Genomic DNA, 20,220 nt, shown 5'->3' with positions numbered 1-20,220 from the left:
ATAGATACATAGATAGATACATAGATAGATAGATAGATACATAGATAGATAGATAGATAGATACATAGATACATAGATAGATAGATACATAGATATATACATACATAGATAGATAGGATAGATACATAGATATGAGATAATAGATAGATAGATAGATAGATATGAGAGAGACAAAGAGACAGACAGATAGATAGATAGATAGATAGATAGATAGATAGATACATACATACTGTAAGAAATAGGTTAGGGATCGCCTTTGCTGGAGTCAAAGGTCACGCTTCTTTTTCCATCAATTTGAGGCAAACAGCAGCAGGTAGGTAGAAGCTGACTCTGGGTCAGGTTTATTGCAGAAGATTGCAAGAAAAGAAACAAAAAACATTCACAAACAAAACTCCTTGCCTGTCCGGCACTGACTATACACAGTACAGCCCTAACTAACAACTGGAGGGCTTCTCCCTGCCAGCTAACAAACACAGCAGTATTGCAACCTTACTTGCATGTGGCTCTCACACAGACAGCCCTGTGTCTCCAGGTAGAGAGAGAGAGAGTTCCCCACCTGACTTTCCCTAAATACTTTCCTTCTGAACACCTCATTAATTAGGCAGCAGGTGAGTCTCTGGACTGCTACTTCACATATGAGAGGAACCTTGGAGAAATATACCTCCCCTCCACAACCTGTCCTGCACAGGTATCACATATCCTCCCCCTCTGCTCAGGCCCCTCGGACTGAGCAACTGTAACCACAAGACAGTGCACACGTGACAATGCATCCGCATTTCCCTGTAATCTTCCTGGCCTATGCTCCACTGTAAAATTGTAAGACTGCAGAGCCAGGAACCACCTAGTCACTCGACTGTTTCTTTCTTTATTCAGGTTCATCCACTTAAGGGGAGCGTGGTCTGTGACCATCCTGAATTTCCTGCCCAACAGATAATATTTGAGGGATTCCAGTGCCCATTTAATGGCAAGACATTCCTTTTCTACAACTGCATAATTTTTCTCATGCTTATTCAGTTTTCTGCTTAAATAAAGCACAGGATGTTCTTCTCCATCTCTGATCTGCGACAAGACTGCCCCTATTCCTATCTCTGAAGCATCAGTCTGTACTATAAACTCTTTCTTAAAGTCAGGGGTTACCAATACCGGCTGGGAACAAAGAGCCAACTTCAGAGTTTGGAATGCCTTCTCCGCTTCAGGGTTCCACTTTATCATAACTGACTCTTTTCCCTTGATAAGATCAGTTAGTGGCGCTGCAAGAGCTGCAAATTTGGGTATAAAGCGCCTATAATAACCAGTAATCCCAAGGAAAGCCCTCACTTGTTTTTTATTTAATGGTTGGGGCCAGTTCTGGATAGCATTAATCTTTTCAACTTGGGGCTTGACTTCACCTCTCCCAATAATGTACCCCAAGTACTTAGCCTCTTCCAGACCAATATGACATTTTTTGGGGTTTGCCGTCAACCCTGCCTTCTTCAAGGTGTCAATCACAGACTGTACTCTTGGTAGGTGTGTCTCCCAGTCAGGGCTATAAACAACTATGTCATCAAGGTAGGCAGAGGCATATTGCCTATGTGGCCTCAAAACTCTGTCCATTAATCGTTGGAACGTTGCAGGGGCCCCATGTAGACCAAAAGGCATAGTAACGTATTGAAACAAGCCATCAGGTGTTGAAAATGCCGTCTTTTCCTTGGCTGCATCTGTCAGGGGTATCTGCCAATAACCTTTTGTCAGATCTAGGGTTGTGATATAACGGGCCCTACCCAGTCGATCTATGAGCTCATCTACTCATGGCATAGGATATGCATCAAATTTAGACACCGAGTTCAACTTTCTGAAGTCATTACAAAACCTTACAGTACCATCAGGCTTCGGTATTAACACAATTGGGCTTGACCAGTCACTATGGGACTCCTCAATCACTCCCATTTCTAGCATCTCTTTTACCTCCTTCGAGACTGCCTCTAGCCTTGCCTCAGGAATTCTATATGGCTTAACACGTACCCGGACCCCAGGTTCTGTGACAATATCATGTTTTATAACTGGTGTTTGCCCAGGCTTATCCGAAAAGAACTCTCTGTTCTGGGAGATCAACTGTTTAGCCTCCTTCTTTTGTATATCAGACAAAGGTTCAGCTATGTTCACATTAGGCATTACCGTCACATTTTGGAGGGGTTGTACAAAATCTACAGAAAGCGCCTGACGATCTTTCCACGGTTTTAGAAGATTCACATGGTAAATCTGTTCAGGTTTCCTTCTACCTGGTTGGTAGACTTTATAGTTAACTTCCCCTACCTTTTCCCTAATTTCATAGGGACCCTGCCATTTGGCTAGAAATTTGCTCTCCACTGTAGGGACAAGGACCAGTACCCGCTGCCCTGGAGAAAACGTACGCAACTTAGCTCCCCGGTCATAAATCCTTTTCTGGGCTCCCTGAGCACGTTCCATGTGCTCCCTTACAATTGGCATCACCGCTGAAATTCTATCCTGCATCTCCGAGACATGTTCTATTACGCTTTTGTACGGGGTGACCTGCCCTTCCCAAGTCTCTTTGGCCACGTCTAACAAACCTCGGGGATGTCTACCATACATGAGTTCAAATGGTGAAAACCCTGTGGATGACTGAGGCACCTCCCTTATGGCAAAGAGTAAATAGGGGAGTAAAAAATCCCAATTTTTCCCATCTTTGTCCACTGCCTTCTTTAGCATTTGTTTCAGTGTTTTATTGAATCTTTCAACTAAACCATCAGTTTGAGGGTGGTAGACTGATGTACGTAGCTGAGAGACCTTAAATAACTTACAAAGCTCTTTCATTACCTTAGACATAAAAGGGGTACCTTGGTCCGTCAGTATTTCTTTTGGAATGCCCACCCTACTGAATACATGCACTAGTTCTTTGGCAATAGTTTTGGACGATGTATTGCGCAAGGGGATAGCCTCTGGGTAACGGGTTGCATAATCCATTATAACAAGGATGTGTTGGTGCCCACGTGCTGACTTGGTTAAGGGACCAACCAAATCCATCCCAATCCGCTCAAATGGTATCTCAATGATGGGCAAAGGTACCAATGGGCTGCGAAAGTGGGGCGTAGGTGCAGATATCTGACACTCTGGGCATGAATCACAATAGGCTTTAATATCAGCATGCATACCGGGCCAGAAGAACCTTTGCAAGATTCTCTCAGTAGTTTTCTGGATCCCCAAATGGCCACTCATAATGTGTCCATGTGCCAGATCCAGAACTGTTCTCCTAAATTGCTTTGGAACAACTAGCTGCTGAACTCTGTCTTCCCCCTTCTTAACAATCTGATACAACAAATCATTTTCCAGTGCCATGTATGGGAAAGCAAGTCTCTGGTCAGGTTCCACCTGTTTCCCGTTTATGACTTTTACATTTTCTCGAGCTCGACTCAGTGTAGGGTCCCTCATCTGCTCACTATGAAAGTCATCCCTTCTAAACTCTAATTCAGGCATAATTGGTTGGGACTCCCCTTCAGTCTCTGAGGGTGGTGCCTCCAAGTCTCCTGCCATAACTGAAAATGGAAAAGGTAGAGAACTATCTGCTGACTCTTCCTCAACAGCCTCTTCTGTCGTACCGTCAAATGGTTCAGGACATACATCTGGAGCTGTGAGACTTATAGTGGTCCTTCTCCCAGGCACCAAGTTGTTTTCCCACAACCTCCAAAAATGTGGGAAATCTCTTCCCAAAATTACATCATGCATTAATTCTGGGACTAACCCAACCTTATGAAATACTGCTCCATAGGGAGTAGTAAGACAAGTTACTGCAGTTTGATATTCACAGGTATCCCCATGTACACAGGTAACTGAAAAAGTTTCTGTCGGACTGTTAAGGGAACAGACAAGGTTAGCTTTAACTAGAGTGACCACACTTCCTGAGTCTAGCAAAGCAATTACACTCTTATCCCCTACAGTTAGTTCACACAAATGTTTTTGTACACAATCTGAGCTTGCAGCAGAACACACCACCTGAGCAAACATAGACATACGCTTCCTCAAAAAGGCAACATCACATTGCATCGGTTCAGTAGTTAATGGACAGTTCATTGCAATGTGTCCCAACTCATGGCAACGGAAACATCGTAATGGCCCTTTGCCATGTCCATGCATTTTTGGCTTCTCTGGACCCTCAGTCTCATTATTATACTCAGCCAAAGTCTTTACATTTTTCCCAGCTCCCTTAGGCCCCGGAACAGTCTTACCAGGAACTCCCGGAAACCTTGTCATCCTAGGGGTCGAGGTCTGATGCTGGGTGTCAGTCAGTAGTCCTTCAGCTGCAGAATACCGTTCCACCAGATCCACAAGTTGGTCGGCTGTTTCAGGGTCTCCATGGCTTACCCACTGCCTTAATTTCGGGGGTAGAGCCCTAAGGTATCGGTCCATAACCACTCTTTGAACCACGTTAGGTGCCGACAAAACTTCAGGCTGTAGCCACTTTCTGGTCAGATGAATGAGGTCGAACATCTGAGAACGTGGTGGTTTGTCTGCTCTGTATGTCCACTGGTGCACTCTTTGCGCTCGGACTGCTAGGGTTACTCCCAAACGAGCCAGGATCTCTGCCTTAAGCTTATCAAAGTCCTGGGCTGCCTCTGGCTCCAAATCAAAATAGGCCTTTTGTGCTTCCCCGGCAAGGAATGGGGCCAGTAGTCCTGCCCAACGTGCTCTGGGCCATGCCTCACACTCGGCAGTCCTTTCAAACGTGGTGATAAATGCTTCCACATCATCCTCTGCTGTCATTTTTTGCAAAAAACGACTCACATTAATAGTTTTCCTTTCTGACTCTCCTTGAGCCGCGGGAAGATTTGCCACCTGCTGCACCACCTCCTGTAGAATCTGGCGGTCTTTATTTGTAGCATCTATTAATGTGGTTAGCTGTGCTGACAATAAGCGGTTTGCTTCCTGCTGGTGTGCATTGGTCCGCTGTTGTTCTCTGGTAGCATCCTGCTGGGCTGCAGTTGACTGCAACAAAGCCTTTAATACGTCCTCCATCTTTCAACGTCACCTTAGCGCGTTGCGCGCGTCCTCCACCACTTGTAAGAAATAGGTTAGGGATCGCCTTTGCTGGAGTCAAAGGTCACGCTTCTTTTTCCATCAATTTGAGGCAAACAGCAGCAGGTAGGTAGAAGCTGACTCTGGGTCAGGTTTATTGCAGAAGATTGCAAGAAAAGAAACAAAAAACATTCACAAACAAAACTCCTTGCCTGTCCAGCACTGACTATACACAGTACAGCCCTAACTAACAACTGGAGGGCTTCTCCCTGCCAGCTAACAAACACAGCAGTATTGCAACCTTACTTGCATGTGGCTCTCACACAGACAGCCCTGTGTCTCCAGGTAGAGAGAGAGAGAGTTCCCCACCTGACTTTCCCTAAATACTTTCCTTCTGAACACCTCATTAATTAGGCAGCAGGTGAGTCTCTGGACTGCTACTTCACATATGAGAGGAACCTTGGAGAAATATACCTCCCCTCCACAACCTGTCCTGCACAGGTATCACAATACATACATACATAGATACATACATACATACATAGATAGATAGATAGATAGATAGATAGATAGATAGATACATAGATAGATACATAGATAGATAGATAGATAGATAGATAGATAGATACATACATACATAGATAGATAGGATAGATACATAGATATGAGATAATGGATAGATAGATAGATATGAGAGAGACAGAGAGACAGATAGATATGAAGGTGCTGGAAAGATATGAAATAGCTGCATGATGTAGTTTATATTTACAGGATAGCAGGGGAGAATGAGCTGATGCTATACTTTATGCATGTCATTTATTACCTTTCTATACTGCAGCTGCTACATGCAGCCCGGGCTCTGGTGATTCCTCCTCCCTCCTCTCCTCTCCTATTGGCTGGTTGGGTCAGGTGACCAGCCCTCTGTGTGAGTCCCGGCTTTAGCAGGGGGGAAGGCAGAGCAATGCCTTCCTGCCGACATTACTGTGCTCAGGGGTCCCAAAAGAGCACATTGAACAGTGACAGCCGCTGGACCCCTGTATCTAAGGGCCAGATCCTTATGCCCCTGCCCAATTCTATTATGTGGGAGCAGCTGTATCATGCTGCTCTCTTCTCCCCACAGTGGTTTCTATGGGAACCACAATAACATTCAGCGCTCCCGACAGCAGGAGGTGCGTGCCCACAGGAACAGCTCTGCGTGCCGCATGTGGCACGCGTGCCATAGGTTCGCCATCGCTGCCCTATGACATAATTTTAAGGTGCCAAGGGGGTGCCATGACAGTAGGGGGGAGCTAACAACAAGTGATCACATGTTTAAACTTGTTGATCAGTGGGGGTTTCAGTGCTGAGACCATGCAGATCGCAAAAACGAGGGGTCCGACTGACCCCTTGTCCGTTCCACAGACAGCCGCGCATGACCATTCTGCTCCATTAATCTCTATGGAGCTGGGGGAGATTGGTGAGCGCCGCATCAGCTCCATAGAGATTAATGGAGCGGAACGGTCATGGGTGGCCGTCTGCTCCATTAGTCTGAGGTGTGCTCAGAAAAGTAAAATTTGGGGCTAAAAGTATGGGCGTTGGACGGCCTAAAATGGTGGAGTGTCTACACCAGCAGTGAATTACACCAATCAGTAAAATAAATAGCTTAAACAACTACAAAAATAAATACTAAAATATAAATACTTTTGTCCAGAAAAGTGACGCGTTTCGGGAAAATGTTCCCTTCTTCTGACTAAAATTGGACATAGCATTGAGACCCATACTGATCGGCAAGTTAGGCCCTATCCCGGCCCTTGTCTTTGTGGGAAAACCCCTTTAAGGTCCCTTGTAGTTGATAATATAAAAAGGTTAAGTACGTTCCATAAAAATACAAATATGGTGGGCGTTAAAGGTCCGTAAAGCACATGCTTTTTCCTGCATAGGCTTTAGGGGGCAGCCCGAGTGCTTTTGCAAGAGAACCTAGTGAGAAGACAGAAATGGAACTGTGAGAGTGTAATTTTCACCTGTACAGTGTAAAATTATGTTACAATGAAAAAATATGATTCAAAAAAAGGCAAAAAAAAAGAAGTGGGCAAACAATAAAAATATTAAATAAAAGTAACCAAAAAAGCAAACCTTAAATTGATTCAATTAAAAAATAATACATTCTATTGAAAAATGTTTAAAAAACTGATGAATGGTTTTGAACATATAAAGATGCAGATGGTGTAAGGAATAGGTCTTAAAGATCTATATAACCATTCATGTGTGTGTAGTAGGAGCACAAGTTTGGTTAAGTTTTTGGTTGCTTATTACAAGAAAATAAATAGAATGTTATAAGTTGTATGTAAATGGTATCGATATAAACCACAACCCACCACACAAAAAATGAGCCCTTTCTTTTCACAAAAATATGCTTTTGAGGGTCACAATATTCTGCCACAATTTTTTTTATTTTGTTCACAGCAAATGTGATTATATATACACTCACCGACCACTTTATTAGGTACACCTGTCCAACTGCTCGTTAACATTTAATTTCTAATCAGCCAATCACATGGCGGCAACTCAGTGCATTTAGGCATGAAGACATGGTCAAGACAATCTCCTGCAGTTCAAACCGAGCATCAGTATGGGGAAGAAAGGTGATTTGAGTGCCTTTGAACGTGGCATGGTTGTTGGTGCCAGAAGGGCTGGTCTCAGTATTTCAGAAACTGCTGATCTACTGGGATTTTCACGCACAACCATCTCTAGGGTTTACAGAGAATGGTCCGAAAAAGAAAAAACATCCAGTGAGCGGCAGTTCTGTGGGTGGAAATGCCTTGTTGATGCCAGAGGTCAGAGGAGAATGGGCAGACTGGTTCGAGCTCATAGAAAGGCAACACTGACTCAAATCGCCACCCGGTACAACCAAGGTAGGCAGAAGAGCATCTCTGAACGCACAGTACGTTGAACTTTGAGGCAGATGGGCTACAGCAGCAGAAGACCACACCGGGTGCCACTCCTTTCAGCTAAGAACAGGAAACTGAGGCTACAATGTGCACAAGCTCATCGAAATTGGACAGTAGAAGATTGGAAAAACGTTGCCTGGTCTGATGAGTCTCGATTTTTGCTGCGACATTCGGATGGTAGGGTCAGAATTTGGCGTCAACAACATGAAAGCATGGATCCATTCTGCCTTGTATCAACGGTTCAGGCTGGTGGTGGTACTGTCATGGTGTGGGGAATATTTTCTTGGCACTCTTTGGGCCCCTTGGTACCAATTAAGCATCGTTGCAACGCCACAGCCTACCTGAGTATTGTTGCTGACCATGTCCATCCCTTTATGACCACAATGTACCCAACATCTGATGGCTACATTCAGCAGGATAATGCGCCATGTCATAAAGCTGGAATCATCTCAGACTGGTTTCTTGAACATGACAATGAGTTCACTGTACTCAAATGGCCTCCACAGTCACCAGATCTCAATCCAATAGAGCATCTTTGGGATGTGGTGGAACGGGAGATCCCCATCATGGATGTGCAGCCGACAAATCTGCGGCAACTGTGTGATGCCATCATGTCAATATGGACCAAAATCTCTGAGGAATGCTTCCAGCACCTTGTTGAATCTATCCACGAAGAATTGAGGCAGTTCTGAAGGCAAAAGGGGGTCCAACCCGTTACTAGCATGGTGTACCTAATAAAGTGGCCGGAGAGTGTATATAATAATTATTTATGGGATTGCTATAATTATAATAACCTGCTTAAAAAAGTTCCAGTGCCATGTATTCTCCAAAACTAGATCAAAATATAATGCAGGGATTGCAGGATCAGGTGCACACAGGTCAATCACAAGACTCTGGTCATACAGATGTACAAGTCATGACATCCCCCATCACTCATAAGTCTGGATTGATTTGCTTTTTGTATCAGACTTGACATTGTTTTCCCCTAAGAAACATTCAACCTTGAAACTGGCATACACTGCCCTTGGGTAATGATTTGAGGATCCTTCCCATTATGTGCCAGTAATAATAAATCTGCCCCATGACTTCTATTATAATGTGACATTCTCCGCCAGTAGAAAGACTTTGACATTTTATGTATATTCTATTGACATGTCATTGTTATGCTACATATATGTTTATAAGGTGGGGGTCAGAGCAGCGCTAAAGCTTTCCATTGTTCCATCGTTCTCTTATGCTCTAGAGGAGAACAACAGAAAGTATATACAATGCCGCACACCAGCCTTCCATTCACACCACCTACAATGCAAGGAACTCTAATTGTAACTCTATAGTAACTGTAAGGAGCAGAAATCCTACAGCCCAGTCTATAGCACCTATACCACTGCAGAAAAAAGCTGTGTCCCCAAGATGCCTCCTATCCTGTATTCATGGGCACTGCACAGTACTACTACTCCTCTTATACTATATATGAGGGCAATGCACAGTACTACTCCTCTTATCCTGCATATACGAGCACAGCACAGTACTACTACTCCTCTTATACTATATATGAGGGCAATGCACAGTACTACTCCTCTTATCCTGCATATACGAGCACAGCACAGTACTACTCCTCATATCCTGCATGTATGGGAACAGCATAGTACTACTTCTGTTTATCCTGCATAATTGGGAACAGCATAGTACTACTACTCCTATCCTGCTTATATGAGCACAGTTTAGTACTACTCCTCCCATCCTGCATATATGGTCATGGCACAGTACTACTCCTCCTATTATGCATATATGGGAACAGCATAGTATTACTACTCTTATCCTGCATATGTAAGAACAGCATAGTACTACTCCTCCTATCTTGCATGTATGGGAACATAATCCACCAATGTATGTTGGGATGTGTGAGCTGGGCTAAGCACAGACACCCCCCATGTAGAACACCAAAAAAAGTTTTCTTATGTTTACAACAGTTCCACAAATAACAAACCTAAGTATATGCCAATTATCTTTATTGTGTAAACATAATAACAAATATACAACTAAAAAACCATCCCTAGAGCAACAAACAGATAAAACATCACTGCCCTGGTACGCGTATATAAATAATAATGAAACAACTGTGTGTGAATGGCAAACATGAAATAAGCTATAAATCAAATATAGTATAACCAAATAGGTTCCATAAAGGGAATTTACACTCACCGGCCACTTTATTAGGTACACCATGCTAGTAACGGGTTGGACCCCCTTTTGCCTTCAGAACTGCCTCAATTCTTCGTGGCATAGATTCAACAAGGTGCTGGAAGCTCCTCAGAGATTTTGGTCCATATTGACATGATGGCATCACACAGTTGCCGCAGATTTGTCAGCTGCACATCCATGATGCGAATCTCCCGTTCCACCACATCCCAAAGATGCTCTATTGGATTGAGATCTGGTGACTGTGGAGGCTATTTGAGTCCAGTGACCTCATTGTCATGTTCAAGAAACCAGTCTGAGATGATTCCAGCTTTACGACATGGCGCATTATCCTGCTGAAAGTAGCCATCAGATGTTGGGTACATTGTGGTCATAAAGGGATGGACATGGTCAGCAACAATACTGAGGTAGGCTGTGGCGTTGCAACGATGCTCAATTGGTGCCAAGGGGCCCAAAGAGTGCCAAGAAAATATTCCCCACACCATGACACCACCACCACCAGCCTGAACCGTTGATACAAGGCAGGATGGATCCATGCTTTCATGTTGTTGACGCCAAATTCTGACCCTACCATCCGAATGTCGCAGCAGAAATCGAGACTCATCAGACCAGGCAACGTTTTTCCAATCTTCTACTGTCCAATTTCGATGAGCTTGTGCAAATTGTAGCCTCAGTTTCCTGTTCTTAGCTTAAAGGAGTGGCACCCGGTGTGGTCTTCTGCTGCTGTAGCCCATCTGCCTCAAAGTTCGACGTACTGTGCGATCAGTACAACCATGCCACGTTCAAAGACACTCAAATCACCTTTCTTCCCCATACTGATGCTCAGTTTGAACTGCAGGAGATTGTCTTGACCATGTGTACATGCCTAAATGCACTGAGTTGCCGCCATGTGATTGGCTGATTAGAAATTAAGTGTTAACGAGCAGTTGGACAGGTGTACCTAATAAAGTGGCCGGTGAGTGTAAAGTAGCAAACATACACCCACCATCAAATTAAGGAATTTCACACAACAGTAGAGCAGTAAATAGTTACTAACCAAAGGCAGTGTATGCTGACGCCGACACGTGTTTCACGTGAATCGCTTAACTCCCCCAGATAAAGAGGCATAGCACAGTTATACTCTTGTATATGAGCACAGCACAGTACTACTACCTCTATCATATGTATATATGGAGAACCATTATTGAAATATTAATGTGATAATGGGAAACTTTGCAATCTACTTTTTTCCTCCAATTCTTCCAGCATTTACCCCGGGGTCTAAATAAACTGCCCTTAGTATTCCGACAGAAAGCAGAAAAATAAGGAGAAGCTGATATACATTGGAGACTTTCAGTCTAAAAATTCCAGCAATACAATATATAAACTCATCTGAAACAGAAATAGACCCGTTGTGAGGAATTGAGATCTTCACCATGTCAAGTTATTCTGCTGATTTTTTTCACTGCAAATAGAAGTGCATTTATAATGCCAACCCATAGCAAACTCCACGACATTCTGCTTGTAACACATGTAGCAGGACACATAATGGAAAATCTGCTGCAGAGAAGTAGTACATGTGGATGTAGACTAATAATAGAGCAATCAGATGACACAGAGATGTTCTAAGTGATGTTATTTCTACATCAGAAATCCTTATTTCACCTGAAATGAGCAGAACCTTGGAAATATGGCCACATTTTGTAGGGGAAGTAGGGGAAGACTTTAGATGGGGATTTATCATAACATGTATGAATAAGGCACAGGCTATAGCACAATTCTATGCTAGGCAGGAGCTGTCAGGGCACATGACCTGTTAGGACTGTGCAGGGCACATGATAGTACACCAATGTAGATATATGTGCCCTAAAATATTTAATGTTTCAGTTGCCAAATATTGATCCATGTAAGCTCATGTAAGCTCTGTCTTCTTTGACATTTTGATTGGTCCTTTCCAATAGGACAGGAAACATATCTTTAAAATAAAAAAGGGGAGCCACAACTTGGTAATGCATCTGTTTTTGCAGCAGACTCCTTCCAAGGTCACTTGTACCTGAACGTGTGCTCGCCCGGGCCGTAATTTGGGAAAGAACGCGGCTGGGTGGAGAAAGGGTGAGCGCTCCTCCCTTCTTCATAGAAAGCGGAGCAGCGTCCCGGCTTGGTCACCATGTGGTGAGACACTGGGGCTTATTTACTAAAGGTATCACGTCGGGGATTGTGTCGCACACAATCGGATTTTGGAGCATCGGCGCCAGCTTTCATGCAACAAAAATTGGAGGGAAACGACACAAGCAGGAAATCAGGCGCACATCGTGGCAGATGTCCATTCTGGCATACATTCCGGATCGGGGATCGCGCAGGACTGGATAAGTAAATGTGTCCCACTGTGTGCTCACCGCACCATGACCATGTGCCATAGATTTCCATTGGGGGCCGCAATCCAGCTGCATATTGTGTGGCCGTATCATAGGCCCTCATACAATCATGTGGATGAGGCCTAAGGAGGTCCATCGGATTCTGCTGATGTGCCCATGTTTTATGGTTGAACACCTGAGGTAAATGTTACAGGAGCTTAAAGGGGTTTTCCCAAAAATCAAAGTTGGGCCTATCCACAGGATAGGGTCTAACTTGTTGATCGGAGGGGGTCTCAGTTATGAGACCCCACAGAATACGAAAACAAGGGGTCCATGGGGTCCCAGTTACCTCAGTCTGACTCCTCGTCGCTCCCAGAGCAGACGGCCAAGCGTGACCATTCTGCTCCATATATCTCAGTGGAGCTGATGGAAATTAGCGAGCGCTGCAATATTATTTATTTATAGAGCACAATTAATTCCATGGTGCTGCACAATCAGTAAGAGGTTCACGTACATTATATTAAGACAAGATCCCTGACCTAAACCCAATTGAGCACCTCTAGAGAGACTTGAAAATGGCTTCCACCAACATTCACCATTCAACCTGAGGGAACTGGAGAGGATCTGCAAGGAAGATGCAGAGGATCCCCAAATCTTGGTGTGAAGAAAATATTTTCTCAAGATAAGGTGCAGAGTGTACATTAATCAGCAAAAAAGAACTTTTTTGATCTTTCCAATTGGCTGCAATGAAACAAAGAGTGAAATATTTAAAGGGGCCTGAATACTTTCTGTACCCACTGTATAGCCTTGCAGAGAGATGGAGGTGGTTTGCAGAGCAGACTATACAAGAGCAGACTGTAGACAGAGCAGACATGATGGAGCTGCTTCCTAGAGGAGCACACTGCATACCCTCACAATTCACCTTTAGCTGGCCCTACAGCAACCAGAATGCTGGGCAGAAGATAGAGAGGCTGAGGGAGGCAGAAAACAGAGAATAATCAGAGAAAAAGCTGCAATATGTAAATGAATGTATATGGAAATAATTTAGTTTTCAGCTATTTTCAGATATACGAAAAACTTTATGCACTTTACAGTTAAACATTTACCCCTTAACAGCCTGGCCCTCTATCATTTTTGGGTTTACGTTCATTCCCCACCTTCCAAAAGTCACACTTAAAAAAAAAAATATTTCTGTTTGCAGAAATGTATTTGGATTTGTTATCTGCAGGATATTATGCTTCCTAGTGTCATTTTTAAAATTTTCCATGCAGTGTACTGGGAAGCTGAAAAAAATCCAAATGCAGTACAATTGACAAAAAAGCATTGGTGCCATTTTTTATGGGCTTTGTATTTATGGCTTTTACTGTGTGCTCCAAATGACACTTCACCTTTAATCACATAGATACCCAATTTATATAACTACAAAATGTATGTTTTATAACCTTTAAAATGTTTTAATCTTTTTAAAGAGAAAAACATTTTTGCTGTATCGCCATGTTCTGACACCAATAACTTTTTCATACTACTGTGTTGCAGTATATTGGCACCTTACTTGATCTGTAATACTGTATTTTTCGGACTATAAGGCGCACAAAAATCCTTTGATTTTCTCAGAAATCAAAGGTGCGCCTTATAGTCCAGTGCGCCTTATATATGAACCTAGACGTTTTAGCAGGCATTTATTGACGGTGCACCTTATAATCCGGTATGCCTTACAGTCCGAAAAATAAATCCTGCCTCCATTAGGGTTCCCCCGTCACAGCAACCGATCTGCACCCTCCAATGACATAACGGGGGCTGACAATCCAATCCATGAAGCTGCCATAAGTATGCAACATTTATGCTGAGGGCCTGGCCTGTGAGCCCTCTCCATACACCCGTAACCACGCTGCACAGTTACAGTACGGTGCGAGTCATAAAGGGGTTAAAGTAAGGTGTTAATTGAGGGACTTGGAATTTCGTGGACTACCATTATGATCACAGCTCTGCTTTCTGCAATCGCTGTGCTTGCCTGAGATTCTCAGAACACAGCGGGAGGGAAATTTAGTGACGGAAGTGATGGTCCATTACAGAGATCTTCTTGATGGAAGAAACACTGAAGATAAAGAAATCAGTCTCCAAATGCTAATAACTTCAATAGAGAACTTTCAGCTGGTGGCGTAAATGGGGCAATATTCTTCCTCTTCAGTGATGGCTTGAAGTAATGAAATGAACAATGTATCGCAGGTTGATCAGTTGGATTATCTTCTTGACAAAAACATCGTTGCAGATGATAGTTCCACGTGAGAAGCAATGTAATGGTCACACGTCATCGAGGTACAATACGATGTGTTCTCATGCTGTTATGCAGAATTCTAGAATGCAGTACCTCTTGAGGTGACATTAGACTCCCTGGGAAAAAGAAAAGAAACAAATTATATATCTGTACAGAATGTGCGCTTAAAAGAGGTCATGAAAACATTAAGATATATCATTATGATTATGTATATTATCTCAGTACATGACGTCTTCTATTCGGTCAAGGAGAGCTGTGATATATTCATTCAGGGAAAGTGATAAAATCTCAGTAGTGGATTATGATACCTGCATATTTTTAGCCAAAAAAACATAATTTTTTTAGCCAAAATAATGAATGAAGTTGTTAATCAATGTCCCTCATAAAGCTTAATATGAAACCTGGACATAGTAAAGTTTATGGTGGGGGTCATTTACTAAGGGCCAATTCGCGTTTTCCCGACGCGTTACTCGAATATTTCCGTTTTGCGCCGATTTTCCCTGAATTGCCCCGGGATTTTGGTGCACGCGATCGGATTGTGGTGCATCGGCGCCGGCAGGCACGCAACGGAAAACGGGGGGGGCATGGCCGAGCGAAAACCCGACGGATTCGGAAAAACCGCCGCATTTAAAACAAAAAAAGTGTCACTTGGGACGTGCTTACCTTCACTTGGTCCGGCTCGGTGAATTCCAGTGCGTTCAGATGCTTTTCAGCGCAGCAGCGCCACCTGGTGGACGGCGGAGGAACTACCTTAGTGAATCCCGGCCGGACCCGAATCCACCGCAGAGAACGCGCCGCTGGATCGCGAATGGACCGGGTAAGTAAATCTGCCCCGGTATGTCTTGTCCATAATAGTAAAGATTCTTGTTCGATATGATAATTATATATATAATATATATATATATATATATATATATAATTATATATATAATACATTTATTCATATTTATAATATTATTATTTGCAGTATAATTGTAAATAGTTTTTTACTAACAAGGACAATTTATAGTTTGCTAACAGCAAGAGGTAACAAAAATAGTAAGGGCAAAATTGTCAAACAGCAATTAAAGGAAACCTACCATTTAGAATGGCAGGGGTGAGCTGTAAGTACCGAGCACCAGCTCAGGGTGAGCTCAGGGTGAGCTGGTGCCGGTACTTACTTTCGTTAGTGTTATAAACCGCGGTATCGCGGTCTTAACACTTTTTAAACCTTAGAGCAGAAGGGGCTTCGGCGCTGCGCGCGACCGTGCACGCGCAACATCTCCGCTATTTCCTATGTAGGCGCGCGCACGATCGTGCGCACGCAGCGCCGAAGCGTCTTCTGCTCTAAAGTTTAAAAAGTGTTAAAACCGCGATACCGCGGTTTATAACACTAACGAAAGTAAGTACCGGCACCAGCTCACCCTGAGCTGGTGCTCGGTACTTACAGCTTACACCGACCATTCTAACTGGTAGGTTTCCTTTAAATGCCCAAAGATGGGGAATGCTCACGAAGGTGTGGTAACATTGGAATCGGGCCAAAATTGGATAAGAATTCGCTCCTGGGAACCCTAATGAGAGGATAAGGAGTCTGAGATCCACTGCATAGTATATGTGCACTACTTGTTTCTATGTTTCTGCTCGAAATCTTGATAATTCATAACTTCCTCTACTAAAGGGGTTTCCACTTTCAGCAAAAAAAATTGATATGGTTTGTGTAAAGAAAAGTGATACTATTTTCCAAAATTCTTTCTGTATCAATTCCTCACAGTTTTTTAGATCTCTGTTTGCTGTCCTGCTATATAAATTTTCTATGTTTACTTCCTGTGGATAGAAATCTGTCCATGGTCTAATGATGCATAGGTAGGTGAATGTCCATCACTCTCTGTGATAGTAACAGCTCGTGCACCTGTGTGACCATCACATCACCATGGACAGACATAAACAATGAAGCTTCCTATAGATAGGGACATAAGTTGTTGGGGTTTTTTTAATAGTAGATTGCTACTGGCAACGGATAGAGTCCAATCCCATATTACACTACCATGGATGGGCCTACACAGTGTTGGAATGGTTGTTGGTGTTGTTTAATACAGATCTCTAACTAGATCAGGTAATTGGAAGCTGGGGCCTAGGCTGAATGTGAAGAGCAGCCTAAAGAGCTGAATACTCCAAATCCTGACTTAAAATCTTATCCTCAGCATCTAGTCACAACTGGCTCCTCCCTCTGGTTCGGAGGTTGGACTTGGGAGACTCCTCCCTCAGAAGATTCTAGAAGCTTTCCCAGGAGGTCACTCTTGCACCTATACAATTATGCCAGTAATGTGGAGCATAGAGCAAACATTAACTGAATCACATAATACATTTGGCAACTCCTCAATGTGGGGGGCCCACATAAGCCTGTCCATAAGAAATCTATGGGGACTGAGGGGGGCTTTATACAAAATAACCATGAGGGGGTTGTAGTTAAAATATTCATGAGGAGCTGTTTGGGTTGATAAACTAGGCAAAATTTTAGGGAAGGAGACTGTTTTAGTTTCTGAATTATTAATGTTACCACGTCAGTTCACTGCAAAGGGGCCCACTGAGGCTCTGTCGGCCAGGGACCTACTAAAACTTGGAGCCGGCCCTGGGTACTGGGACACTACATTAATAATTTCAGTAACAGGAATCCCTAGTCGATTCATTACAAAGGTACAGACAATTACTTTATCTGATCTAGGGTTGCATTATCTAGTGAGGGTCTTGCACAAATTTTCTTAGAACTTTGGGTGACCAAATTGTATATTTCTTATTAGGGTACATGGGTACACTCTCTAGTAGAGAATTTTTAGGGTACATTCTTTATTACATAATATTTCACACAACAGTTTTCCGTCTATTCTTACCAATTTCCGAAAATTCTTTATTGTGTCTCTAGTCACTATGCCATAAATGTAAAATATCCCTTTCTGATCAATCCTGTGAAATATATCCTTCATTATATCATTCAGAACTTTATCTGAATTTAAAGAATTAAAATAAAGAGCTTTTGTCTAGAGACTGGTGTCTTATTGATTCCCATAATAGAGGTATTGTTAACCCCTGTACATGATGAACATTCACAGCTACACACCATGAATATGTTTTTACATTAAAAGCTAAGTCTAAAACCTCCCAAAGATTGATCATAAAGGGCTATAAGGGCTTAGACAAATCTGTATATATGTAGATGTATAGAAAAAAACAGAATGCATTTAGTTTTGTGTTAATACAATGATTTGGAGCTCTGTATCACAAAAACTGAGAATCGACTGTTCTGAAGATATGATAAGAGATTTACTAGTAAAACATGGATATTTTTTCATTAAATAAATGGAATAAAGGTTGGAAATTAGCTTTAAGATATCATTTTACCAATTTACTATTTAATTCTTTTAATAATTGCAGTTGGCAAACTCTATTATGAGATAGCAATCATAATGCATTGCTTACTTTCTCTTCTCCAGATGTTCTTTTCACACTCACTACGAGCTTGCTTGTTCTCTTTGCAGACAAATCCATCAGAGAAGTAGCCTTAATCTCAGTGTACCTCTAATCTGTCTCTGCCTAAGTGGTTAGCAGGGCTGGATTAGAGGAAGGGCTCCAGGGGTGCGTGTCCCGGGGCCCCTACCACTTTACTCCTAAGCAATGTACAACTGTCAGCTCACTACCTCTACCATTGAGAGCGTGCCCACTCAGCCCTAACGTACTCAATCTCATTTTGCATGCAGCATGTTTTGCAGTAGCTTTGCTGCATGCGACGCCTGCCCCCCAATACCTAACATTGGTTGCTGGTCCGTGTTGGGTTTTCTTCCTCACTTGGCCCGATCTGTTAAAGGAGGAGGGGCGAGAACGCTCAGGGAACCAGTGGTGCTAGGAACTGACGTAGTGACTGGGACTAGTAGTCCGTACTTCTGCCACTTCTCTGTGTCAACCAGGCCAACAGATACACATCTAAGTAGGAGGAAGTTTAGAATATTAATAGTAATTTAGAATAGTAATGTGTACCATTGTCTCTTCTTCATACATTGTGGACCCCAACCAGATTTTTTTTCCCAGGGGCCTCGAGGTTAACTGATCTCTTATCAGAGGAGCTACAGTTTGTGTATTGAGGCAGATTAGAGGTACACACTGAGACATCAGGCTGCTTCTATGAGGGATTTCTCTGCAGGGAGAAAAAAAAGCAGCTAAAGAAGCAAATTCATGCTAAATATTTAATGAAAACCTATCAGGGAAATCATTTTTATGCCATAGAAAATTTCTGAAGATGCACATAGTCTCGAAGGACGCGTGTTTTTTACATGGCTGACATAGAAACCTGTAGGGTATGTATTCGGCGTTGTCCTTCTATACGTTGCGTCACATTCCTTCCAATATAAAATTTGCCTCCTCAGTAGGCTCATTTGTACTAGGAACTTTATTACATTTGCTATTTCTGATGAAATTTTCGATTTCTCTCTTGACAGTAAAATGAAACTTTATGTGAAAACACATAATGTGCAAAGAACAATCAGGAACGTCTTTGGATTTATTGAAGGCGAATATGAGCCCGGTAAGTAAAAACACTAAAAGAAAGACTCCGTATAAAGCAACTCAGTAGGTGGAATATGTCTTGATCATGTGGACTGGTCTGGTGGAATGGTGGGGCAAGGAGGCAAGTCTGCAGACTATTAACTCTTTGGTGAAAAGCAAAATGTTCACATGACGAAGACACAATGGGGCACATTTACTAAGGGTGAGAATCACGTTTTTCCGCCGGGTTTCCCGAATTTTTCCGATTTTCGCCGAATTGCCTGGGATTTTGGCGCTCGCGATCGGATTGTGGCACATCGGCGCCAGCTTTCACGCGACAGAAATCGGAATCCGAAAAAACACGGAATTTTAAAAAAAAATTGTGTTGCAAAAATAGCACTCACATACACCGAGACGGAGGAGGCGAATTCCAGCGGACTTCATTGCAGCAGCGACACCTAGTGGACATCGGGCACACGACCTTAGTGAATCCCGGCAGAACCCGAATCAGCGTCGGAGAACGCGCCACTGGATTGCAAATGGACCGTGTAAGTAAATCTGCCCCAATATTACACAAGAATATAACAGGCAAGGACAAAATAGGTGGGAAACGTAGATTTCATGAAAACACAAACTTCATCCTTTCATTTCCCTATATTGTATAGTGAAGATTTTTTTTTTCTGATGGACAGATCGTTACGTGGTTTTGGGCAACCACCGGGATGCTTGGGTATTTGGTGCCATCGATCCATCCAGTGGTACAGCAACTATGATGGAACTGACCAGGGCATTATCAAAGCTTCTTCAGAAAGGTACCTATTGGCAGAGGTGTAACTTTAGGGGGCGCAGAGTTTGCGATCATACCTGGGCCCAAGAGGTTTAGGGGGCCCTTATGGTGTCACTTTCCCATATGAGAAAACTATTACTATAAACCATACATTATAGACGGGGGCCTGGCACAGACTTT

At 43.0% G+C, this 20,220-nt stretch overlaps 1 protein-coding gene across 4 annotated transcripts in view; it reads left to right on the top strand.

The window, feature by feature from the left end:
* The window catches only part of LOC140069640 (putative N-acetylated-alpha-linked acidic dipeptidase), a 95,875-nt gene that overhangs the window by 33,602 nt on the left and 42,053 nt on the right, over window positions 1–20,220 (top strand). For 3 of the 4 annotated variants that reach the window (XM_072115563.1, XM_072115562.1, XM_072115561.1), the window contains 2 exons: window positions 19,208–19,293; window positions 19,946–20,065. In XM_072115563.1, coding sequence (XP_071971664.1) covers window positions 19,208–19,293; window positions 19,946–20,065 — 206 coding nt within the window. The remainder of the gene's footprint in view (window positions 1–19,207; window positions 19,294–19,945; window positions 20,066–20,220) is intronic. The other variant, XM_072115564.1, reaches the window with a different exon arrangement.

Source organism: Engystomops pustulosus, chromosome 7, assembly GCF_040894005.1.
Source record: "Engystomops pustulosus chromosome 7, aEngPut4.maternal, whole genome shotgun sequence".
NCBI lineage: Eukaryota > Metazoa > Chordata > Amphibia > Anura > Leptodactylidae > Engystomops > Engystomops pustulosus.
The sequence above is the reverse complement of the archived record's forward strand: the minus strand, read 5'-3'. Positions and strand labels throughout refer to the sequence as shown.